The sequence below is a fragment of the Endocarpon pusillum genome (genome assembly GCF_000464535.1).
Source record: "Endocarpon pusillum Z07020 unplaced genomic scaffold scaffold1300, whole genome shotgun sequence".
Lineage (NCBI taxonomy): Eukaryota > Fungi > Ascomycota > Eurotiomycetes > Verrucariales > Verrucariaceae > Endocarpon > Endocarpon pusillum.
Window position 1 is genome coordinate 80,570 of NW_006913659.1, and position 25,044 is coordinate 105,613.

Below are 25,044 nucleotides of genomic sequence, written 5' to 3' on the forward strand. Positions count from 1 at the left end.
TGTAGCAGCTGACGAATCTCCCACTCACCTCGTTCAATGGTCCACCACCGATCTAGGTCATCCGAATGCATGCTCCAGGTTGTCAGATATGCAAGCCGTGTATCACATAATGTGCAAGTTTCGGAGAGAGCAGTATAGGCTTTGTTTTACATATCGTCACACGTATTTCAAGGTCACGACCCCAGATACAGTCTACAGAGGCAGCACTGCGCAAGACCAAGCATGTATAGAATTAGAGATTTGGAGATGTTTTACAATGTTCTATGCGCTATCTCCTGAGCATCTCTAGTCCTCGTCGGAATCATAGTCATCGTCTGGCAGGAGTGCACGGTACCTCCTGGTTGCGAGGTCTTCCTCAAGACCGCCTTCAGACTCTGGATCAACGTAGCCTATTGTGTTGGGTCAGCAAGATATCCAAACTCACCACTTGGTCTCGACTTACCATCTCCACCAGCAAAACTCAAAGCCACAGGCAAAAACACCAGAGCATGACTAGCAGCGAAGATCACCAGCGCCAACCAGATCCTGAAGTAGTAGATTTCGAAGATCTTGCTTCGGGTAAATGCAAGCACACACACTCCAAGGAGCTTCGTGATGGTGATTCCGCTGAAGACGCTGCCGCCCACATTGACCAATGCTGTCCAGGCTCTTGCGTCTCTGCCCCGGAATTTGTTCCGCGCTTTCTCCATGACGGGCTTGGAGGGGAACATGAATGCACGGGCAATGTGCGCGCAGAATTCAACGCCAATGCCCACACATATGACAAGGTTGACGAGAGATATGGCATTGAGCGAAACGTGGAAAATGGCCATAACGCCAATGATGTCAATCACAATCATAATGACCGTAAGGCAGACTACTAAGCCTGTAAAGAGCGAGCCGAGAAGCAGCGATGATAGAAGGAAGATAATTACAACTGCGCTAACCAGTAACGTGGTAGTCAATCGTACGATACTGGCGTATTGGTCGAAGAAGATGTAGAATTTGCTGTAAGGGAAGACGTCGATGTTGTGTCTTTCGGAGATCGATTCTGATATTCGGCGGGCTGCGGCATAAGAGGCGATGAAGTCGTGTTGGTTGCGGAGTGGCGTATGGGACGTGCGGAAATGAGAGGCTGGGATTGTGGTGTGATTCTTGTCGATAACTACGGCATTGGAGTAAGCTGCCTGACCACCATTAGGACAATCCTCGGTTGTGGGTGAGTCGATCCATTTAGAAACATAGTGAATGAATTCTTCACCCTCTGGCATTCCGGACAGCGTGATATTCCATGGTGGAGATCGGTCCTCAAAGCAGGCTTTGCCATCTTCTTTGCAGCAGTCGGACAAGTTCGGGTTAAGCCAATTGAAGAAGTCATCGATCCAACTAGCTGTAGTCTCGCCAATGTATGATACTTCAGGACGCTTTGATTCTTGGGCCAGAATGTATTCAAGCGAATACTCGTCACAGGTTGAGAAAGCGCCGCAGAGCTGTCGCTGATGTGTACGAGCGGTAGCATTGAGACCTCTGGTGACAAAGTAGACAGGTGGACCAGTGCCAAAATAGTTATAAAGATCATTGAAGAATGGGACGAGATAAGAATTGCTAGGGACGGCGTAGCGCTGATCGAGGCCAAGCTCAACTTCAGGGATCAACGCGATCCCAGCTGCGAATAGCGTACCAAAGACAGCGACAACGATCGTCTTCACCTTCTTGTTTAGAAGTGTGGGAGCATACGTCTTTCTAACGAATCGTTGCAGTGGGCCTTCTTCCTGGCTGCCAGAATACTGACCTCCGTAAACTCCAGAGTTAGCTTTTGGCACAGTAATGCAAGGGAAGCAATCTGCACGGAGGCTCTCAACCCTCCTTTGGCTCAGAGCAAGAACTGAAACAAACATTGTAACTTGCAACACGGCATTCACGAATACAGCACCTGCAGCATATGCAGCGAAGTTTTTGACCGCCGGCATGCCCACAAATGCACCCATCGCGAACGCCACAGTTTCAGTTGAGGCAGAAAGGAGAATACTTGGCCCCATTCGTCCAAGTGCTTTGGCAATTCGCTCGTCTATCTCTTCATCTGGATGGCTAACGTTTACCCGTTCAAATTCGTGGACAATCAAGAAGATATTGTCGACGCCAACCGCTAATACCAGGAATGGGATGACTTCAGCGATGATCAAAGTCACTTTGATGCCAATAGCCGAAAAAAATCCAACCGATGCCAGAACCGACATCAGCACAATCAGTATGCCAACGACGCCAAGAGAGGACTTGGACTGCACAAGGGCTGCCGAGGGTTTGTTCAGGAGTGACTTGAAGGTGATTGTGCCAGTTCCAAGAGCTAACGATGCATAAATGAACATGACCACATAGCTAATGACCACAATCTTCACATCAGTATTCGTATTCTTGTTGAGTTCTTCTTCTAGACTTATTTCAGTATTGAATGAGAGCCTCAGGCCTCGTTCTTCGGCTTCCTGCTGGAATACAAGCATGTGGTTCTTGAAACTTATTTCCCAGTCTTGGGCTTCAAGTTCTGCCTTGCTGCCTTGCTGATGATTGTTGACCACCCAGGTTACGACTATAGCCTCAGCTTTGGTGATGTTCTCGATACCACTGAAGCCTCCGAGTACCAAGTCAGGACGCACAGGAGCCTTGAAGCCAGGCAAGCAAAGTCGATCACCAGGGGTGTCTGCACATTGCTCGAGCCTTTCCTGCCAGGTCTTCTCATCAAGATCTCGGCCGTCATTAAAGTATGCTTTGACAGACTGGACAACGCAAGCGTTGCCTGTCGGCCTAAAACAAACGTCATCTAGCGTCAGGTTGTATTTGGCTGACTTCATTCGCGAAATCTGCCTTTCAATATCAAACCACCACTGAAGCGTGTCGAAGCTTAGCACAGGACTGGGACCCGCACTTGTGGTATCATTGACAAGGAAGGCCTGTTCAGCGCGCATGAAGGGGCCAAAATTTTGATCAAAGAACGCCTTCTCTTCTGCTGCAGCCGAGGTCGGGCTGACCCACAGACGAACAGGATCTCGCTCGACCTCAAACCTGAGACAGCCCAAGCTGAGCAGCGCTACTATCAGGATGTTGGTTCCAATGGTAACAGCGGGATATCGAGCGCAGAAGCCGCCAATTCGGCTGAAAGCGTGATCGAAGATTTGGTTCAGATAATAATTCCTCTGAGGCCGATCAAGCATGCCTGCATTTTGGACCATATCACCTTCGTCTTCGTCGTCGCTTGGGGCAGCATCTTGGAGAAGTTGTAATCTCTCAGTCTTCCTCTGCTTATGCTTTCGGTAAGCAACATGACCAGAGACTGCTGTGACGAGCAGCAGTAAGCTGACGCTGTAGATAATGATGACAGCAAAAGAGAGACAAGGCAGTTTGCCGACTTTGCAGTATTCATGATCATGTACCTCTTCCAGCTCGGCGCAAGTTTGAGGACAGTCGATACAGGTACATCTGTAGGCTTTATCAGTGTCGTTGCATGCTCGAGCAGTTGCAGGTGCCGGCTTCATATTTGAGTTATGTCTGGGTTCAGTCAAGAAATCTATCTGGAATGGACTTCCAAATAACTTTTCATCACCCAGAAATTTGAGGAACTGTGTATAGTTCTTTGCGCCACCGCCGATGAAGTCGATCGCCTTGCCGCCCGAAGCTCCGTTCTTGACATTCTTGCAGCTCTCGTAAAAACCGCTCTGGTATTCCTCATCCCATATGTTATCGAGTTCCTTGACCACTGTTTTCCTACTCGTTGACTGAGCCGTTCGCGTAACGTTGACGAATAGCGACTGGTCCGGGGAGCAAGTAAATGTGCAAAATAGGTTAAAGAAATTCTCCTTGCAGGCTGGACAAGATGCTATTATTCCCTGAGCTAATTCCAAGTTCTTCTTCAACGCATCGACCTGTTCCTCTTCACAGCAGACCGGCGTATGCTCCCACTTTTTGCCGCAGAGATCAACCAGCTTTTCCTTCAGCGCTGAATCTGCCTCTTTTGCTTCCCCGTTATCCAGGCAGGGGAGTTCGCGACCGAAGAAGCCAGTTTTACCGCAATGACCTCGGATGGCACACCGTCCTGCCTCATGCTTTGGGGTCAATAGCTCGGTGGAAACAGCGGGCAGAAGGATAGCTGTGGTCAGGCATGTGGCGAGCGAAATGATACGCATGATGGAAGTTCCTAGCTAAATTTAAAGAACGGAGTAGCAAACTCGTGTGATGCTGATGACCTGGAAAAGGATAACAGAGGCGCAGCCTCAGCGGAAGCTGTTCGACTGCAATGCGGTCATGAGAGATTATGCGTAGTAACCGGGATTGCCACTGCTGGTTAGCTGCAACGGAACCGCAACACCGTCAAGGGAGTGGAGGAACAATAATGAGTAAATCAGATGGAATCAAATGAGACTGAGCTGGGTAACACGCCTACACAATGTGGAAGAGACAGAGTGACTATCTGGTGACGAGTTTGGCATGGTCTCATGCACAACAAACAAGCCACACTTGCTCTACGTCAATACCTTCCCTCTGCCAAGCTTCGAGGTTGGTGGTTCAAGTTCAAGCCTCGGCTGTGCCTGGATAAAGAACGCTAACTTAGTTATTCCAAGCGGAGGATCCACAATTGCAGGCAGTGTCCCCAAGCTGTCTTTGCCGCCCGTATCAGGCACGCCTACATCCCCCTTCACTGCATCCCTTTCGGCTTCTTCATCACGGAATGTTCGCGGCTGTTGAATTGGCTGGCTTTGCTCTGTCCTCCTTGCCTACGTCAAATGCAGCCGGCTCAACAACTCGTAGATACTAGCATACCATGGCTATGCTCACGCCCAAAATTAATGCTATGATCAGGTTTGTGTATAGATGGACGCAGCATCAGGCAATGCTCTGCCATTGGTAAATCTGTCCCCAAATCTCTTGAGGTGATAAACCAACCTATAAACCTTTCGTGGCAAGAAGGCAAGGAGCCATTTTATCCACCTTGATGCGGTGTTCAACACTTGTCTATAATGCTTTGCGTGGATGCCTGAGTCCAAATGCAGTGCTTTTCAAACACCGAATATTTTGACCTGCCCTTCAAAATTTGTCTATGAGAAATCCTCATACCCATCAACGGTCTAGTCTTCTCTTTTCACACACATACCCCAAATTCCCCACTATGCAGCTTCATAACATCATCCTCAAGTGCTATAGACTGTATTGGCTCAACCATTGAAGTGACAGTGGAAGGTAAGTCCGCGTCGTACTCGTCGACTAGGTTCTACTCAGCTCATCCTCTCTTTTTTTCTGACGGAGCTCTCATCTCACTGATAAAGCTAGCAGATAGACAGTCAGCGCCAACGACTGGTCATCCATGGAATCTCAGCACAAGCTTTCCGATGATTCTGCTGAGCTTGGGCTATCCGAACATACAACCAGCAACGACTTCACAGCGTGCCTTCGCGAGGAAGGGCTGGAGCGCTGTCATGTAGAGAAAGTGCATGATTGCCACGCAGCGAAAAGGCACATTGAAGATATCCGCAGAAGAAAGGGTCTCGATCTCCCCGAAGGACAAGAGTCTACTGCAAATGTTGAAGATCTTGAGAATTCTCTGGATGTTCTTTCAGACCAGCTTTATTCAAAGCCTACCCATTTCCTCCTTGAACTCATCCAGAATGCTGACGATAATTCATACAACACTGAGACACCTACAATATCCTTCAACACCGTCGAGGGATGCTTACGTGTTGCTTGCAATGAGAATGGATTTTCTCCTGCCAACGTGGAGGCCATTTGTCGCATCAAGAAGAGCACGAAAAAGAATCGGTCAGAAGGGTTCATTGGAGAGAAGGGTATCGGCTTCAAATCTGTATTCAAGATCGCGGATGTTGTCTAGATCTCGTCTAGCGCATACACCTTCAAGTTCGACCATAATACCCGGTTAGGCATGATAGCTCCCATCTAGGATGATTTTCCTGTCTCGGTTGCATCGGGCGAAACCCATTTCCACCTACAGCTCTCCCTAGAGAAGAATTGTCAAGCAGAGAAGGATTTGATCAAGCAACTTCGAGTCTTTGACAGTACAATACTCCTATTTCTGCGGAAACTCAAGAAAATCGAGATCATCGTCTCCGACAAAGATTGGATGAAGCATTTCACCAACCAGATTACAAGGATTGACTCAAATGCACATGGAGGAGAACTGATTACCATCAAGAAAAAGTGGACGAAGACCAAAAGGGCAGATGAGACCCTCCAGTATTTCGTCGTGCGACACAACACAAGTGAAATGCCCAATGAGCCGAAGAGAGATGGCATTAAGATCTCAGAAGTTGTACTTGCCTTTCCCTTCATTGAGCATAAGCCTGCGTTCCACATGCAAAAGGCCTACGCATTTCTCCCAATCAGAGAATCTGGCTTCAGAGTGAGTGCTATACATAATACCCCTCCCATACGCTGATCTGGATTTTCTAGTTCCTCCTACAAGCGGACTTTCTTCTCATCGCTAACCGAGAGGATATTGAGACATCGAGCCAATGGAATGATCATCTACTTGCCGGGCTGGCGGAATGTTTCGTTCAAGCAGTCAAGCGCTTCAATTCTGCAGAGGCTTTGGTTCTCCGCCATACATGGCCGGGCTTTCTTCAAAACATGCCCCATTCAGACGCCAACAGTTTCTCATCTCTTGGAAACCAGATTCTAGATCGCCTCAGGTCTTATCCCATCCTAGAGTCTCAAGCTGGCACTTTCGTACGTCCTGTTGGAGCTTTCTTTGTTCCCCGAGCTTTTCGCGATGATGATGAGCGCTTCATCTTGAATTGTGCTGGAGATGGCCACAAGTACATATCGGCCGGTTATGAGACCCACGATAAGGAACACATCGTGCTCAAGATGATGGGTGTAGAAATCATGAAGTTTGCTGACTTTATCGACATCCTGAGAAGCTATATGACTGATCACACACAAGCGTTTAGAAATCAAAGCGCTGACTGGCATTCTTTGGTTGCCAACGTACTCTGTACACAAGCCAGCAATACGGATCTGCAGTCGCTTGCTATCATTCCTTTACAGACAGGACGTTGGATATCAAAAATTGATGGTCAAGCACACTTCGAAACTCCAGAAGCGATTGTTGCCGGAAAGGTTCCTGAGGGTGTTCCAGAGCTACTCATTGTAGACCATGCGGTCTCTGAGCAGCGACAACGGCGCAAGCTGCTTGAGAAACTTGGTGTGAAGAACCTAAATCAAGCAGAGGTATGCCGATTGATCATCAACTGTCATGCGTCGACGAAGGCGCCGCAGCTTACATTGGACGCTTACATCTCGCATGCGGCGTACCTGTTTGAGGCCACCTCTACAGGCGTCTTCTCACCGCGAGGCCAGAACTTCTGGGTACTGGACAAAGACGGAAGAGCACGCGTAGCGGCAAACATGTATCTTGAAAAACCCGATTCCGCTCATTCGATCACTTCTCTTCTCGATGGACCCTCGTGGTATTCATGCTTGCTACATCCTGCATATTTGTTGGCGTACAAAAGCAAGAAATTGGAAAGGTGGATTAAATGGCTCGAAACCCATCTTTCCATACGAACCACTCTCCAGATTGCAAATAAAGGAGAGTTGACTCCTGAATTTCGGCATATTAGAGCAACGCAACCATCGCCTGTGGTTCTCGAAATCTTGCTGGAATCATGGACCAGAGAACCAGATCAGTTGAACCCAGGCCTCAAACAAAGGCTTGGAGGAATGGATGTGGGCTGTGAGGGAATGCAGGTAACCAAACATCTGAACAGGACTTGCTTACCTATACCCGCCCTCAAGGATGTGGCACCACCTGGTATTTTCTATGTTCAGCTAAATCTACCATTGAAGCCGAAATGGAAGAAGCTCCAAGAGTTCGGAGTTGTCGTTGAGCCCAACCTGGCATTTTATCTCCAGTGTCTCTCATTGGCGCAAGGGAATCCAGTCACAAAGGCTCAGATGACTAAGCTTTACAAAAGCATCGACAGTCATTGGATTGAGAACCCTAAACTTGTAGAGTATGTTCGGCGATACCGCATTGGAAGTTTCGCTAACCATGATATAGTGAGCACTTTGCGAAGTTTGATAGCCTTGCCATCTATGTGCCTAGGCGTAAGCAGTGGGTCCATCGAAGGCAATGCGCATGGGAAACTGCCCCTGGAATGGGCGCGGAAATCGTTCTAGCCGATCAATATCCAGAGTTGCAATCGTTCTTTTTCCATCGACTCAAGATTCCAAGCGCGACGATTGCCAAGGTCATTCACAAGTTGTGGACCAAGACCGATCACGCATCTCTCGATATGCAACGTCGCAAAGTCTTGATCTTCACTTTGAGTGACTTCCTTAGGAGGTCACCAGGAGACTACCACAAGCTCGGGGTGCTGAAAGATGCACCTGTCATGCCGGTGGCCGACAACAGATATGGCACATCAGCAATCAACCTTGTTTCGCTAAACAAAATGTGGTGGTATTTCGCGGATCAACACCGCTACTACAAATGTTTCTCGAACAAAGTGACTTTCGCAGACTTTCGAGTCGAAGAATATGCTCGTCTCGAACCTCTTGATCAAGCTATACAGCGAGTCTGGGGAGGGCACCATCGCCTTTCGGTCTCAGTTATGGAGGAAAAAGACCGTGGCTCTTCTTTATCTCTTGATGTTAGTAGCACAAACTCCTTGCGGCAGATGGTGAAGTACTTAAGAAGGTATGTCATAAAGTAATGCAAGGGTCTCTCTCCCAGGTGCTTACTAGCTCAGAATCGTAAGAGCCGCGATTGCTAGGCATAGCAAAGATCTCGGGCGAAAATTACAGCTTCTCAACCTCATATCGGTCTTTACTTCTCCCAACATGGTTGTCAAAACCTCGGTCGTGAGGGGTCAGATTGGTAATACAACATTATATGGCGAGACCATGCCCGGAAAGATGATGCTTCGCGAAATGCCGAATGATATTCAACTGTTTGTGCATCCAGCGAGCACAGTGTATCCATCAAATCAAATCAGTCAAATCGAGGCCTAATTTGATTTGATTACGTAATCGAAACGCTCGATTTGATTTGAATTGACTGATTTGTCAAACCAGTCAAATTGTATGTAGATATCCTATTTAGGCTTCTTGAACGACGACGAGGAGGAGCAGGAGGAGGAGAAGAGGCTGAGGAGGAGGATATATCTGTATTCTAGCTGTTAGCACTCGAATAGAGCTCACTGGCGCTACATACCGTCGTCTATATCTCAAATAACCTTGTTGTTGTACCAATTTCGGAGGCATTCGGACCATTCGATCGTATCTGGGCTCAACCTATTGCGATTTGGCGTAATAAGTAACTTCGCAGAGCTAAATACGCGTTCGCATTCAGCGCTCATCGCAGGGATAGCAAGGATAGTGTATGCAAGAGTAGCCAGAAGAGGAAATGAGGGCTCTTGTTCTTTCCACCAAGTAATGAGATTTTGAGGCGTTGATTTGAGCGCAGATAGCTGACAATAGGCCGTATATTCGTCAGTAGCCTCATCTTCATTGTCTGTTGACTGACCGCAGGCTAGAAAGCTCTTGAATGAGCCTTTTTGGGGGGATAACGTCGTAGAAGGTAGTAACTGCTCCTCATCAGCTGCTTGCTTATGCTGTATCTTGTATCTACTCCATAATGCCCTCATCTTGCTCTTAGCCTCAGAGATCCAGTATCTATTGCTCTTCCAGTGGATATCGAAATATCTCCATTTATGAGCAGGGTTGAGGACGATAGCAGCGACGTAATAAGGAGAAAGATCAGTTACTGTGTAGTATTTCTGTATCTTATTCCACGCGTTGTTCGCTGATAGGCCGATTCTATCTTGGATACCCTTCTCCTCCTTAAGCGTTTCGAGCGTTAACAGCAGCCATTCGATCATAGGGAGGCATTCCTACAAAAAGCCGTATTTGGCGCCCTTGTTGTTGCTCTGTAGAAAGTTTGTAGCTTCGTTAAACGGCTGTAAAGCGTCGCAGAGCTCCTGGAGCATTATCCAGTCATTCTCTGTGAGCTGCGGATGCTTTTGAATAGCTTCGTCTGCTATTTTGCCCTTTGGATCGCGTTTTGCTTGACAGCTGTTAACGTACACTTGGATATGATTTTTGAGCTCTAACGCGCGAACGAGCATATTATATATAGAATTCCATCGGGTTATATTATTCTGAATAAGCATCAAATTCTGCTTATTTGGATCAGGATCTATGCCTGTAGCCCTGCGAAATACTTGCCTGCGCTGTAGGCTGCTTCGAATGAGCGTAATAAGGTTCTGAATATGGCTAATAACGCCCTATGTAACTCAGCTGCGCTGTAAATCTTCGATATCTGCGCTCTCCTCGATAGCAGCATGCTCTCGTAGTCATTTCTCTGAATTCTGGCCAAATATAAAGTCTTGTGCCGCAAGATTAATAATATGACCTAAATAGCGTAATTGATAATGCTCTTCTTTGTGCGTATTGTGTAATTCGAGTTGATTAAGGATGTAGCGAACTGCTGTATCGTTATTCCCAGCGTTATCAAGAACGAACGCGCTGAGTCCGGATTCGGCCTGGAATTCGCAAATAACGTCAATGACTGTTTGACCAACGTTCTCGCCTATATGCTCTTTATAGACCTTACGTATAACAAGTAAGAGAGCTCTGACTTAGTAGTCATCATCAACGAAGTGTGAGACGATTCCGACTAACGCATAGCCGTTAAGGGAGGTCCAAATATCGAAGAATAAATGAATCTTTCCTCGACTCTTCTGCAGCATGTTCTTTATCTTGTTTTTGGCCTTTTCGAAGTCTCTTTAGATCCAATTTCGTAATGTAGTATTGCTAGTAGGTAGATAGGGCAGGATTTCGTTCGTAGGGCTCGAAGAAGAAAGGAATAAGCTCCGAAAATGCTCATTAGTGACTATATTAAAAGAGGCATGTGAGACTGTAATCTATTTGATAAGGCGATCTTGAAAAGATGTGTTGACTACTGCAGGCAGATTTTGAAGTTGCTGAATCTCTGCAAATTGACGTTGTTGATCAATAACAGATAGAGAGAATGAAGAGGGAGTTTCGCTGTTTACTTTAATACCATGCTTCTTTTGTAAATGCTTCTGTGAACCAGTTGTTGAAGTAGCAATAAATCGCTCTTGACAGGCGTTACATTCCCAGAAGCGCCGTGCGTCAGACCCGTTTTCCAACACCACCTCTTTTCCATAGGTCCATATGGGTGAGGTTCGTGCCCGTTTGGACTCTTCTTGAGGCTCAACATAGTTTCGAGGTCGCTTTCGAGGATTCTGAGCTTGAAGCGCTGAAAAGGCGTTTTTTGGAGTTGGAGTAAGTCTTTGTTCTGCGGGGATAGAGGATCCCAGTCTGAAGGACTCTGGGTCAGACGGAGCTTCCGAAAATGGACTTAACGACGATCTTATAGATCTGGCCATAATGTCAAAGATAGAATAAGAGATGCTGAATATAGCTAGCTAGGTCCGAATACGTAGAAATGCTTTGTTGGATAGCAGTTCGTGGTCAAAGTTTATCTTCAGTCTTTGGTATAGGAATTATAATTTGCGGAGAACAATTGAATTTTTATTCTCACGTACACATACTACCCAAATAGGCAATTAGCTCAACACCAGCATTGAGCATGGAGATAGCTATATCGTTTACATTGATTTATACACCATTTACTGGCCAATTCAGCTCAGAATTGGCCCAATTGTCTTCTACACATACAAATTGACTAATTTGACAAATCGACAGAGGTTGAATTGATTTGACTCAGACACAGATTTGAATGATTTGCCAAGGAATTGATTTGTTTGATTTGACTAATTTGATTTGAATGGACACCCTGAGCGAGCATGAAATATGGAAGGCTTTCACCAAGAGACACAAGCGAAGAGATTTGTAAGTGCTGCGGTATTGGCGATGAAAAGTGGAAAAGCTTGATTACGGATGTGCTCTTCGAAGAAGATGATCGGGAGATTGAAGACATGTTGTCGAGGCGGAAGATTGGAGGGTATAACGAAAATGACCTTGATGCCGTTCTGATCAATGTCACGGCTCAAAACTGCACTTCAGCTGCAAGTCAGCTTGGCAGGCCGTCCGACAAGGTTGAAGCTCGTTCGGAGACAAAGACCAGCTCGACAATAAGCTTGCAGCAAACCAGTAGTGAGGAAGTCCGAACCCAAGAGCCAGCTGTTCTTAAAGAGATATTGAATCAATCAAGGCCACCAAAGATGCCTTACCAAGGATATGCATCCGCAGCACCTGGTCCAGAACTAACATCTCGAGACCTAAAACAAGCTGCTAGACAAGCTGAGATTGGCGAGGCGGTTCTCATTGGTGGTCGTGAGAATGTTGCTCCTCAGACATATGCTTCGAACGGAAGCGGCTACTTAGCAAAGATCAAACCAAATCGGATGATCAGGCCAGCAATCCGGCCCAAAGGAAAATCCTCGCTGCATCACTCCACGCATGAAAGACCCGTAGTCATGGTTGCAGGTCGAGACCATGCTCAAGAATTGAAAGTTGGCGTCCGTGGCGAAGAAGCCGTCTTCAACATCCTGAGAGACATCTTAGGGTCAGGAATCGATGAGTCTTCATGGACCACCGAGTTGAGACATCACGTTCATGGCTATAAGCTCTGGGCTCCAGAAGACCGTGATACCCTCTACTCCGACTTCACTGTCAGGGATGAGGCCGGCAAGCTCATGAAGTGGATGATCGACAACGATGTCAAATTCCCCACATATTGGGAGACAGGGGAAGGCGACATGTTGTACCATATCGAAGTGAAGGCTACGGCCAAAGAGCACTTCAACGAGCCCTTCTTCATGAGCTACCTGCAGATGGATAAAGCTAAAGAGATTGCTCGGTCAAAGTCTAGTCATGGTGTAAGAGAGGCCTTTGTCATCTTCCGGGTGTACGATACTGAAAGTCAGGTGCCTGGGTTGGAGGTTTATTATGATCCGTGGACTTTGATCCAGGAAGGGAAGTTGACTTGTCAGGCTCAGGAATGGAGAATTAGCCCTGCATAACGGCGATGTCTGTGGAAAGGGGGGGGTTGTCTAATGAAGAGACTGTGAGCATGCAAGACGCTATGACTTCGAATGTACTGGCTGCAAAAGGTGAAATGATATGCTGGGTGGAATGATGACGGTGGAGAGGTTGGTGTACATATTGCATAGCAATTGGTGCATCGGCGTCATGAAGCCAAGTCACGAAAAGTGAACCTTGAGGACAAAGGAACACCGTGCCAAACCGAGAGCGTGTCAACAACCTGTACCATGGGATCGTGCATACGAAAAGATGTGCAGATGTGCAGATGTGCGACTTCAGCGAGAAACTAACTGAACTAAATAGTTACAGTAGTCCTTCACCGAAATCAAAGAGATTGATCCAAACATGACAAAGCCTCGTACCAAGGATCTTCATACACCGCGGGATCATGCATCCCAGAACATGATTTGCAACATAGCAAATAGAAAGTAAGACCCGATTTTGCTAGTTACTACTAACTACTCACTATCCTATACAGACGCAGGTTGATATGTACTGCCCCAACGAATCGTCATGTCTGCTACCTACCAGAAAGGGCAGTCCTGAGAATCCACAAAAACACGAACGTATACATGGACCGGGTAGGCAATCATGTCATGCATTCTTGAGATCATTACCCTCCCTCCTTCTGCATTGCTGATGCACTTCACTCATCATCCCATACACATACACACACATACATCCATACATACATACTTATATGGCGCCGAAGAGCAGATATAGTACTATCAGCACCGCCTCTGGCATCGCGGAGCCAGTACGGGACTATTTTCTCGAACCTGGAAAGGACTGAGGATGAGGATGCATATTTGGATACCGTGTCATTCATCGTTCATCATTCATCCAGTCATGTAGCTTAGATGGTAGATCCACCCGGTCTAATCCAAAGATCTTCATCCATTCATTCTATGCAGTCCCATGAACGTCATCCTCAGCGTTTTCCGACACCATCAGGGGTAGGGCGCGCCATCAGATTCCGCCGAATATAATCTGCCGGAGAAAAAAACTCATAGAGGAAGGGGGAGCCCAGTACCTTATCACCCGGTACCTCGACCTGATCGCTGCCCAACGGGGCTGAGCTGAGCGTGCAAAGTCCCAATCGTCCCCTCAGACCGTTTCCGATCCCAACACCCATTTCTATAAAACCTCTCTTTTCTCGCTCTCTCAACTCTACATGTTGCTTCCCGCATCCTCATCCACCGTCTCACCAGCACGAAGCCTTTCCGCATCCACTCCTTTTGCACCTACATACCAGCGAGCTCGGCGGTCAAGACGCAGAGTACGGAGATTCAACCAAAAGGTTTGGGCACGCAGAGATGCTGGTGCTCGACGCAAGCGGCGAAGCAGAGGTTGCTGCAAAAGGACACCAGGGCGCAGACTTCGCATGTTTGAGCCTGGATGTGCGCCTGGGTTTGCTGGTTCTGATCCTCGTTCTCTGAAGCAAAGGTTGTGCTGGTGGTGACAAGGGGTCTTTTGCAGGTGTAGCATTGGGAGAGTAATTCTTCGAGGTGGGTCATTTGTTCATGAGTAGAGTGTTTTGCGAGGCTGGGGGAGGCTGAGGCGTGATTGATGGGTGGGAAGGGCTGGACGTCGACCACTCTCCCGCCGATCCTTCGCGTCAGGATCCACTCTCTGCCGCCACGGCTCCCTGGCCACTTGTCGATGTGGTAGGGTGAGGAGCGAGGCGAGAGACAGAGAGGAGAGGATTCCCACCTCCACCACTGCTGGTTCTTCTCCACATCATCTATCGCCAGCGGATTGCTGGTGGAATCGTGCCAGTGGAGACAGTGGGCGCATTTGCCAACCTCGAGCCTGATTTCTGCATTGCGTGGGACTAGATCATCCAAGAACGTGACGTGAGATGGTGCGAGGTAGCGCTGCAGATCGCAGGCCTCGATGTTGAGGGAAATGATCAGGAGCTTTAGGGCCGTGAATTTCGACAGATGTTTCAGATCCCGATTCTGGGTGAGGATTGCATTGGCGTTTCGTCCTTTGGGTGGGAAGTCAGTCGATGTAAGGGACTTGGCTCGCCGACGGCGGGACAGACTGCTTAGGGATAGAGTTACTGAGATTGAGAGATGAGAGAGCTGATCACGGGTATGAGTTGTTAGGTCGCGGATATAGAGGGTAAGCTGGGTAGGCCTGGAGATGCAGAAGGTGTTGCAAGGGTAGAAGAGTGAAGATGCTTCATGACGGACTTGGTGGCATGTCAGGAATAGTGCCGTGTGGAAGGGTGCGGAACGGAAGACACAGTAGGTCTTGAAGTCATATTGCTTGCCCAGGGATATTGTTGATCCTGAGTCCGGGAGGAGGAGAGCGTAAATGGCGTTGCGGACTTCGCCCGGGAGGGAGAGAAAGGACGGTTTGTCTTCATTCCGCTTGACTGCCCGAGGTCCCACAGAATCCATGTTAGGAGTAATCGAGCAATCGACCAGTATCGCTCATGGTTGAAAATGATAATGGCAAGTTGAGTGGAGAGGTCTCGCAGTGCCATGAGCCAGGGGGAATCCTTTACTGGACAGAGCTAGTCAAGAAATGGTCTTGCATGTTGAATCGCCTATCGCCTCCGTACTCGCTTAGATCTAAGCGACTAAAACCATATGCAGGAACAAGGAGTATTTCAACGCTCACCATCTCTCTCTCGTGCCGGAGCTTCAGCTCGCACTTTGTTGGAGAGAGATGATTGCCAAGGCTGACCCAGGCCAAAGGAGGTGATTGGTTACTACTAACTAGTAGCAGCAGCAGTACGGAGTAGCAAACAACGGGTTGGCATTCGATATCACACTGCATAAGTTGACGTGAACCAAAGGACGATATGCATTTATTCTTCTGCATACCCCGTACCTAAAAAGACGTTGCCCAGATCGGGCAAGCAAGCCAGCCAGACTGCTATTCTCACCTCAACCGAGCCCACCATTTCGTCTTCCCCTCGTTTCCAGCCTCGCCATTGCTCGCACCATATCGGCCCTCTCCGCCGATTCCACCCTCAGCTTCCGGCCTACTTTGCTCCTTGCCCAATTTCGGGTCCCTCAATAAACAGGAGAATATGATCAAAGGAACACACAAACAAATGCCTGTGATACAAAGCAAGCGCTGCGTATACTGGTATGCATCGATCACTTGATCTCTCTGCGGCGTGCCAACAGGGTATGCAGCTATGAACGTGAAAGGGTCACCAAACACGCTTGTGGCTAGGGTTGCATTCCCAAACCCTGCGAGATTGGTATCCAACCGTCCGGGAAGAACCTGTGTCCATATAGCACCACTGACGGCGTTCCCGAGTGCCGAGCCGATATTGTAGCAACTTAGATACAGACCCGTGATGACAGCAAGATGCTCATGTCGCGTTGCTGCTTGGATTGAAGTCTGGCCAGGGTAAGGAAACAGCCCCCCCGCAATACCGAGCACAACCTGGGCGCCAATTATCCCGGAATGGCCAGATGAAGAAGGGGAACCACGATAGCGGATTAATAGTCCAAAGGCAACGAGAAAGAGGACTGTGCCAAAAACGATAAAGGCTTTCATCCGCCGCACCTTGAGAACCACCAGGCCCACGAGACCACCAGTGATGACGGATGTGAAACTATACAGAGATGTTATTCGGGTTGCAGACTGGATTGACTCGTTGAATGCGACGATGAGCACGGTGTAGAGGTAGTCACCTTGCATGGTCCAGGCAAAAGTGAGCATCGTTGCCATGCCCAACGCAGCCCATACCGCACGGTCTTTCAATAGGTGGAACGGAACGATGGGATGTTTTGCCCGGCGTTCCCACACAATCCAGACCGGCACGCAAACGATGCCGATTACAACCGGAGCAATGATCTTTCCGGACTGCCATTGATTGGCTTGACCTTGGGCGAGAGTCAATGGTGCAAGTATGAGGCCGAAGATAGCGATGAGCAGGATGACGCCAATCACATCGAGCTGCCAGAACAGCTCGATCATTAATCGACGGCCTCCAAGAAGCTGGTAGGGTGATTTGTATGCATCCAGACTACCCGCTTTACGGGCTCTCCTATCGACAAGGTAGAGTGCGATGATCAGTGGAAGCGCGCAGACAGGATAGATCAGCGCCCACATTCCGATCCCCCATCGCCAAGTCGTTGTGCCCAACACCGCGCTGGTCACATTGCCGCTGATCCACGTATTGATAATGAATGGCAGTACCGGAATGTAAGAGAAGAACAATCTGGATCTCAGGCTCGTGATGTCTGCGATAACAACCTCGACCAAGAGGAGAACGCAAGTATACCCGATCTGGTACAGTACAGCACCTCCAGCGAATGCCTGCACATTATTTGAGCATGCTTCGATGATAGTGCCGAGCACGTAGAAGAAGACCGAGACGAGAATCAACTCGACACGACCGAATACGTCAGCGATCCGCGCAGCCGTTGGTTGAGCCGCAGCCGCGATGACAGCACGAATGACGTTGACGGTTGCAAGAAGGGAATGCGTGCTGTAAGAAGCAGTGGCAGTAGGCTAGGAAAAAGCGTTAGGAATCTATCGAGCATCACCATACCTACACCATTCTCACCTGATAGGTATACCGGATGATACCATCCAATCCATATGCGTAGGAAATCAAGAAGACGCCAAGAAAGACGAAGATACGGTCGACCTTGGTAAATTGGGCTGATATTGCTTCGATGCGTTTCACACCCGGGCTTTTCTCGCCAAGAATACCTCCTCCATAGGGAACAGTGTCGGTCGCTCTCTGGCCATCATAACCTTGATGGTCTGGACCTGTGCTTGTAGAGGAGGAGATGGCCTTTTCGTTCGAGGTATCGAACATCGCAAATTGATAGAGAAGATGGCTCTATGGCTCTCCCTCTATGTCGGGCAAAGACCAGCGTCCTCTGCAGGGAAATCTGCTTCTACTAAAGGGCAGTTGGACGGTTGTCTGTTTCTCGGCAGAATGAAACTCAAGACAGGAGCTTCACCATCGAAAGTATGGAACAGTACCTGCAGTGACCTCGAACAGGGAGAGAAATCAGAAAAGTAAGAACATAAGTCTTCGATTCGTAGCAGAGAAGTAAAAAGACCGTTTCTCCCTTGGGCGGGATCCAAGCTCCCTTTATCTGGTCACATTAGAGACAAAAGCCTTGAGCTTCGACAGACAACCAAACCTTAAAGTACTCAGCAGAGCATTTGGAAGCACGGCCTCGAGCTCTGCTGGAGTTGCAACTTCCCAGTTACACAAAGCCACAGTGGATGCTTCCTCGGCAGCGAAGAGGGTGATTGGTTGGTAATCTTATCAGATTGGAAATTTGCATCTTATCTGATCCGCTGACTTGGTTAGCCAAGCCCGGAGCCTTTCCGCTTGTGGGATACGGCTCCGCTTTCGGCCATGTGATCCCGCTGCTGAGGGGGCTAGCAGGGTCCGAACATCGGAGGGGAAAAATTAGTCACACAGTCCCAGAAGATTATTGGCAGGAGGCGCAGGTACTAGTAGTGTAGTAAATCAAGGAATGTGATTTGAATCTTCTATCTTGGCATATAAACCATGCGTCCCCAGAAGACTTCTATCTCGCTATTCTGCAAGCTCGATTGCACAAAGGCAAGAGCGCAGCCCAATATTCAAACGCCTGCTCTATTGCGCTACTCCTTCAGGCAGCTCTGCCAAATTTCCCTACACAAAACTCGATGACCAATATCATCAGTCCTTGTTTCAGGTCAATGCCTTGTCCTCTTTGTGGTAGATAGGGTCTGTTCATGTGTCTTTCTGTGCGGCACCGTAAAATCGCAGACTTTTGAACCGTGAAGCACGTGCTCCAAGCAATTCCGACAACTCGTACCCATCATGCTGAACTCAATGCTGGTTGGATTCTGCTAGCCGAGCCTGTGGCTGGGCCGTCCTGTAGAGTTGAGGCTGATGGGCGCTTTCTGGACTGTTACAAGCCGGTATTGATCAGGCCATCCATTGGCTGCCTTTCGGCTCGCATGCCGTGTCAAAAGCCTCGTTTTTCCCCCTTTGTCTCCATGACATCCCGAATTCATCGAAAAAGCTCTCGATATAACCGCTCAGGGGACCAGGAGCTTCTTCTCGACGAGTACCTTTCGGGCGATGTCTTCCAAGATGACTGATAGCTCTTAGGTGACCCATGTCTCGATGAGCGATAGCTATCTGGGGATTCGTATCTTGATGAACGATAAACATCTGGTGAGTTGTATCTCGATGGACGGGAGCTATCTGAATAATCATACCTCGATGAGCGATGGCTTGAGGGAATTCCATATCTAGATGAGCGGTAGTCCTCTGGTAGTCTTCGTCTAGTCGACTCACATTTTGGTGATTCGCTCCGAGGGATTCTTCTCTCTTTTCCGCCCCTCGAAGGTTTATAGTAGTAGACGGGGTTGCCGTCATAGTAGGACTGCTGGTACTTCCTCTCTACCGGATCCGTCTCCCAGACGCTTCCATAAGGCGCATAGTGGGAGGGCATACTCTGCCGCTTCTCTGGATAACGATGTCTCTCTGCACGCTGGTAATTTGGGTCGGATCGATATCTACGGTCATCATGGTATCGACGTTCCTCCTCGTGACGTCTCCTGGGTTCCTTGACTGCACCTCCATGACGATCATCATGATAGCTTCGCCTATCCGGTCTGGTCGGCACGTAGTAGTTCTTATCCTGTGACTTGAGTGCTCCTGGTTTCTGCACTCGTAGACCGTGATCTACAGCTTGTAGAAGGCCGCGAACTTTATCGCAGTGCGGGGGTATCTCGACCTGCACTCTTTGCTTGAGACTTTCCCGATCCAGCATCGAATATGCTTTTCCACCCTTTGAGTACATGTAGCCCGCAACATCCTGGGCAAGCCTGTGTCCTTGATCACACAGCGTACCGCCCTTCTTGTAAGTCTTATAGGGGTCATGGCAGTCGTCACAATGTTTAGCGTGCTTATGGAAGTGCTCCATAACGTACTCCTCGTCCACCCGTGGCAGTCTGGAATAGACTGGCTCCGGAGCAAACCCGACATGCCGGGAGCCTTCGCCTCCATTCATGGGCATCTTCATATTGGCGCCGTAGACTGGTGTAATGTATTCGAAATCCTCGAGCCCCGTTGTGGGTGATGATGTGGACAGCTTTGATCTGGTGTGTAGGTATTGTAGTGACCAATGAAAGCAGTCAAGGATTCTTGCGAAGGAGAAAAGGGGGAATAAGGGAAGACCAAGAAGAGAATCGCTCTAGCAAAGGAAAGAATCGAACAATGACCTGCAATGTCAAGCAATTACAATGATTTGAAGGTGGAGCGCAACTATTCAAACGAGTGGAGAGATGACGGCAATTATACATCTTGCATGTCAGATTGCGACACTCTGGAGAACCTAGATTGGATGCCTGCGCCAGGTCAGGCAGTGTGTGAAGGATGGGTCATAGCAGGCATCCATGTGCGGCCAGTTCCAGACTCTGAACCGACTCTAAAACCCGGCGAGTGGAGCTTGCATGAACCGAAAGCGACACCTGTGGCAATTGTCGAAACGTTTTGGGACGATGCGATGACTGTTTCGCAGCAAGAGTCATTCTGATTGGAGTAGAGCGGGGGCAGAGCAGAAGTGTTGGTTGCATCTCACCCCGAATTACACGGCCACCAAAGGGCCCGCCACAAAAAGCGTTTCTGACCTGCCATCTGACCAACTGACACGTTTCGTTCGTGCTCCAGAGAGAAATCCCTTCCAGCAGAGAGGCGCATTCAGGAAAGACTGTGCGAAGCCACCATATTATCGTTAGTATTGACAGGCCGGGGGGATTTACCGTCCTCGAGAATAGGGCAAGCCAGTGCAACCAGCTGACCCGGGGGTGGGGATGACTGAACCTCACCTCTAGCCCCTAGCCCTATGCAAGCAGCCGTTCCATGAGTGCTGCACAACGTCAATCTGTGCATCATTGTTGCTAACTAGTTACATATACGTAGTAAAGCTCCAGTCATCGACGAGACAAGTGCTTCAAGGCTCAATTTGCAGGGCCAATTGGCAGTCTTCCTGCGCGTGCATGACGATTTGATTTGCTGACTGTGTTTGTGTGGGCACAAACTACTGAACTTAGGGTACACGATATGCATGTCTGGGGTTTCTTGGGTCACTGTATGGGCTTAGTTAATGTGGTTACAGCCAAATACCCCACACCTTGTCTGTCGCAACTGAAGTTTGAGAAAGATGCCTTGGATGCTGCCTTGTCCTGTTGTCACATTGCAACTCTACTTAGCACTGACCCGATCCTCGTCCCTCTTGTCACCAAACCACCAGATCTCAGCCAATGCGTCATCGGCCCTTTGCTACCGCTATCTTCGGCGAGATCAAATCCGTCAATTGACGCTGGAATTCGTCCATGCTCAGCTGGAATAGAGTCAATAGACTCGTCATGGCTGGCCTGACCTTGGCCTCCATGCATCCAGTGCTGCCGGCCGTTCAGCTTGAAGCATGGAATACTCCTCAAACCTCTCCCATACTACTCCATGAAACGTCCTCTGACACTCAACCCACGCATCTTGGCATACTTCTATGAGACTGAAACACTACATTTCAACTGCCTCGACCTTCTTCTAATTCTGTTCATAAGCGCTCTTTGTCTTGAGTATTTGCTGAAATTGTCGCGTACTGTTCTTATTGGCCTTAGCCTCAATTCTCCGTATAGTTACTGAGTCAGACCAGACTTCGAATTGGTCATCCGCACAAACCTCCTCGCTCAATGCTTGTGGCGTTTATGCGGCTCTCTACGAGACGCTAGCAGAGCGGAGGCCTGTTCATGTTTGCATCCACGAATGCACTCGTGTCCACATATTCGACATCAGAAGTCTGCTGCTCATCGCATCTCAGCCTATTTGCCTCGTTAGAGACTGTGTCTGTGCTGCGACCCGTTTATATGAACCGGATCTAATCTCTAGTGCATGCGGCCTAACTAGTTAGTATAATGTCAGACTCTGTGGCCATATCTTGGATGGAATCCCTCGGGAGTACTATCCTGGAAGAAGCAACACGAAAGGTCCCTTAGACTGCCTGTTGGTCGTTGGCTGACTAGGCAGCTACTTACGTTGTCTTGTAAGTATCTTCCATCTACAGCTGCCGCTTGTACGGAAGATTACGAGATGTTTTCATTGTTAGTAAGATGTGTTCCACCAAAGCTTTCCCTTTTCAATATCTATCTCTTCGAGCTGCCTACCAGGATATCCATCTGCTGTGCAAATCCCATCCATTGACCCTAGGTGTCACAGCATGCCAGAAGTAGGTGAGCAATCCAATGTGGCCCCGCAAACCTTGAGCGCAGACCTATGGTATGACAGAGGTAATAGAGACAACTGCGGGATCCTCCAAGCTAACGGCGAGAACGAGCAGCAAGTGCATGGGGCGTTCCGCATGCTTCCAGAGCAAACATTGCAAAAGAGCTGCCACCATCGTATCCGGAGCTATGCGGTCAAACCCTCGCCGCACCATAATCACGATTGTGTAGTCATAGCAGAGTCATGGGAATCTGCGCCGACCTCCACTACGCCTACCTCCACTACGCCTTGTTATAGATGGGCACCTGGGGCTCATCTTTATTTGAGCTAACTACCTCCTCTACGAAAAGCTGCCTTTCTCGGGTTACCCTATTGCTACCGTGGCACACCTCTTCAAGAACGCCTCGAAAATCACCCCACAAATCTTGACCTAAAAGAGATTCAGCTGCTGACACCCTTCGTTGCCTAGTAAGTAGCGGACTTTTGCTCTTGCCTTGACGTTGATGGGTGCAAAATGGTCGAGCATATGCCAGCCCAGACTCAGTCAAGAACGTCTGGCCCCAGCAGGCCTGAACCTGAAGACCAGGCATTCAGCAAGCATCATACAAGCTGTACTGATGAACCTTGACGAAGTCTGCCACGTAGCCGTTGGAAAAGATCACTAACACCAGGTAGCGGGACAGGGACATGTGCTCCCATCCCTTGTGGGTTTCTCGAATTAAGAGGCTCCACGCAAGCCATTACGTGATCACCCCCGCTTTGAGAATGAAAGGAGAGCTGTGAGGCAGATCCATATCATCACATGGTCATCGTCGATGAGCGGAAAGCGTATGCCAAAGCCGCAGGGCACACACAACATCATATCCCTCAGATATCCCCATCACTCGCCGCTGACTTACAGAACTGTCCGACCGGTTGAGAATGACCTCTTCTCATCTCTTTCACTGGTCTCATTTCACATAGCAAGGTATTAAGGGTAGTTACCCAGATCAATCTGCAACTTTGCGGTATTTCTCTACCTTGATCTGATCCAAACCACCAAACGGCAGATTACCCTAATGAATTCGTCAACCGAGCAAGCTCTTAAGAGAACCCATTTTTCATTCGGAAAAGCCTCATCACCTCAGCCAAAACCAGCACAACAGATAGACCGCACCCATGAACCCATTCACTATTCCATCTATCCATCATATCAATCATCCAACCAAATCCACCCCTTAGTCTACCCATGCCCATAGGTGGATAACATCCCGAACATTCGCTCATCAAACTTCCACCTGGAAAGCAACTGGGAAGAAGAAAGCATAGGGGATCGCTCAAGGGCACACCATGGCAGTTTCCTACATAACCATGGGGGAAAGTCTGAGCGGTCGATATGTCGACATTTCGTCAGGACACGATGGATAAAGTACTCTTTACGGAAAATCCCGAAGAGCCGAGTAATGAGACATAGGTTTGCTGCTCCGGACCTCACTCTTATTTTCATGGTATGGACACAATGGGCAGTAAGCTTGAAAGGAAGTTATGATTGGTCGATTGGTTGGACGATGAATAGGCATGAATTGAATACATTGATTTTGATACCCTGCTAGAAAAAGTACATCGGCATTCATAACTCCACTACGTCCGATCCCAGCCTTACCTAAACTCCCTGTACCCACATCTGACTCCTTCCCTGCAACATCCTAATCATCACTTCCTCCCCAACATCTTCATCCAACCCTTGTAACCCTTCTTCCCCGCGACCCCAGCATCGGGTCGGTTTCCTTTCAAGGGTGAGTCCATCTCGAAGGAACTTTTGGGCGCCTGACCCGTTGGCCGAGATGACTGTGGTGAAGGAGACGTAAGCCTGGGCACAGCCTCGATCTTGGTCTTCGTCCCAAATCCCTTCTCCACGTCACGATCCATGTTCCGGGTATTGTCGCTCCTTCCTTCAGGGGCAGGTCTTTTCGCTTCTTTCAAGATCCCACCGCTTCTCTTCGACTTGTTCGAGGTCTGTGCATGTGATGGTGAAGGCGGGTCAATCCTAACAGCACCTCCCCTGTCCCTCCTTGAGAAGTTCGCTTTCACAGGCGTCCTTGCTTTGAAGGCGGTTGTAACGCGCCGCGCTGATCGGCGCAGGCTGGCACGCACTTCCCATTGTCGCTTCTTGGCAATGTAGAAGAGGATGGCGGAGCCCATGCCGATGAGGGCGACTAGACCGACCACCACGCCGATGGCGATTTGGTCGCCGGTACTGAGGGAAATGGCGGTTTGCGAGGAACCGGATGCGCCGGCTGTTTCGGGGTTTTCTGTATCTGGATTGTCATTTGGGGAGGAGGAGGGGAACCCATTGGGGTCGTTGTTGCTGCTTTGAGGGGAAGAGGAGGCGGAGAAGACACCGTATGTTGATGAGGCGGTTTGGGCGGCGGTTGTGGAGAGGAGGTTAATGACAGTGAAGAAGAAGAGCACCCTAAGAGCGGAATTTCGGGCTGTCGACATCGTAGGTAGATGACCAGCACCAGGACTTGAAGTTACTTTCTAGAATCAAGAGAGGGGTTTTCTTTGTCGGAACAATATGCGCAAACCGTGTGTTGTAAAAGGAAAACAATAAGCTGAACCTGCAGCATGCATTAACAGCTGGACCTACCACCACAAGGAAGACTTCAATCCGGGTTGACGGCTGCGAGCATTTCGTGCAGCCGCCCTTCTTCACGGTCTCGTCCGGCCCACAGCATCAATTCTCAGCGCCAGAGTCGTGGCAGCCACAAAGTTCTGCTCGTTTCGAGCTATCTTTGGTAGAGCTTTACCCAAACCAGGTCGCATGA

At 48.9% G+C, this 25,044-nt stretch overlaps 7 protein-coding genes across 7 annotated transcripts; 2 read left to right on the top strand and 5 right to left on the bottom strand.

Moving 5' to 3' along the window:
• Positions 1-285: 285 nt before the first annotated feature.
• On the bottom strand, positions 286-4,154 carry EPUS_00686 (uncharacterized protein; the record flags this gene model as incomplete). The annotated part of the gene is made up of 2 exons (XM_007801466.1): positions 286-389; positions 443-4,154. 2 exons carry the CDS (start codon positions 4,152-4,154, stop codon positions 286-288), a joined length of 3,816 nt encoding a protein of 1,271 aa, XP_007799657.1.
• Positions 4,155-5,329: 1,175 nt separating this feature from the next.
• Positions 5,330-8,994, top strand: EPUS_00687 (uncharacterized protein; the record flags this gene model as incomplete). Its single annotated transcript, XM_007801467.1, has 5 exons — positions 5,330-5,824; positions 5,921-6,379; positions 6,430-7,994; positions 8,042-8,680; positions 8,733-8,994. 5 exons carry the CDS (start codon positions 5,330-5,332, stop codon positions 8,992-8,994), a joined length of 3,420 nt encoding a protein of 1,139 aa, XP_007799658.1.
• Positions 8,995-11,816: 2,822 nt separating this feature from the next.
• On the top strand, positions 11,817-12,995 carry EPUS_00688 (uncharacterized protein; the record flags this gene model as incomplete). Its single annotated transcript, XM_007801468.1, has 1 exon — positions 11,817-12,995. The coding sequence occupies one exon, from the start codon at positions 11,817-11,819 to the stop codon at positions 12,993-12,995; it is 1,179 nt and encodes a 392-aa protein (XP_007799659.1).
• Positions 12,996-14,306: 1,311 nt separating this feature from the next.
• On the bottom strand, positions 14,307-15,425 carry EPUS_00689 (uncharacterized protein; the record flags this gene model as incomplete). The annotated part of the gene is made up of 1 exon (XM_007801469.1): positions 14,307-15,425. The coding sequence occupies one exon, from the start codon at positions 15,423-15,425 to the stop codon at positions 14,307-14,309; it is 1,119 nt and encodes a 372-aa protein (XP_007799660.1).
• Positions 15,426-15,912: 487 nt separating this feature from the next.
• EPUS_00690 (uncharacterized protein) lies at positions 15,913-17,815 on the bottom strand (the record flags this gene model as incomplete). Its single annotated transcript, XM_007801470.1, has 2 exons — positions 15,913-17,502; positions 17,558-17,815. 2 exons carry the CDS (start codon positions 17,813-17,815, stop codon positions 15,913-15,915), a joined length of 1,848 nt encoding a protein of 615 aa, XP_007799661.1.
• A 1,201-nt stretch (positions 17,816-19,016) lies between these two features.
• EPUS_00691 (uncharacterized protein) lies at positions 19,017-20,036 on the bottom strand (the record flags this gene model as incomplete). The annotated part of the gene is made up of 1 exon (XM_007801471.1): positions 19,017-20,036. One exon carries the CDS (start codon positions 20,034-20,036, stop codon positions 19,017-19,019), a length of 1,020 nt encoding a protein of 339 aa, XP_007799662.1.
• A 3,893-nt stretch (positions 20,037-23,929) lies between these two features.
• EPUS_00692 (uncharacterized protein) lies at positions 23,930-24,718 on the bottom strand (the record flags this gene model as incomplete). The annotated part of the gene is made up of 1 exon (XM_007801472.1): positions 23,930-24,718. One exon carries the CDS (start codon positions 24,716-24,718, stop codon positions 23,930-23,932), a length of 789 nt encoding a protein of 262 aa, XP_007799663.1.
• Between the last annotated feature and the right edge of the window lie 326 nt (positions 24,719-25,044).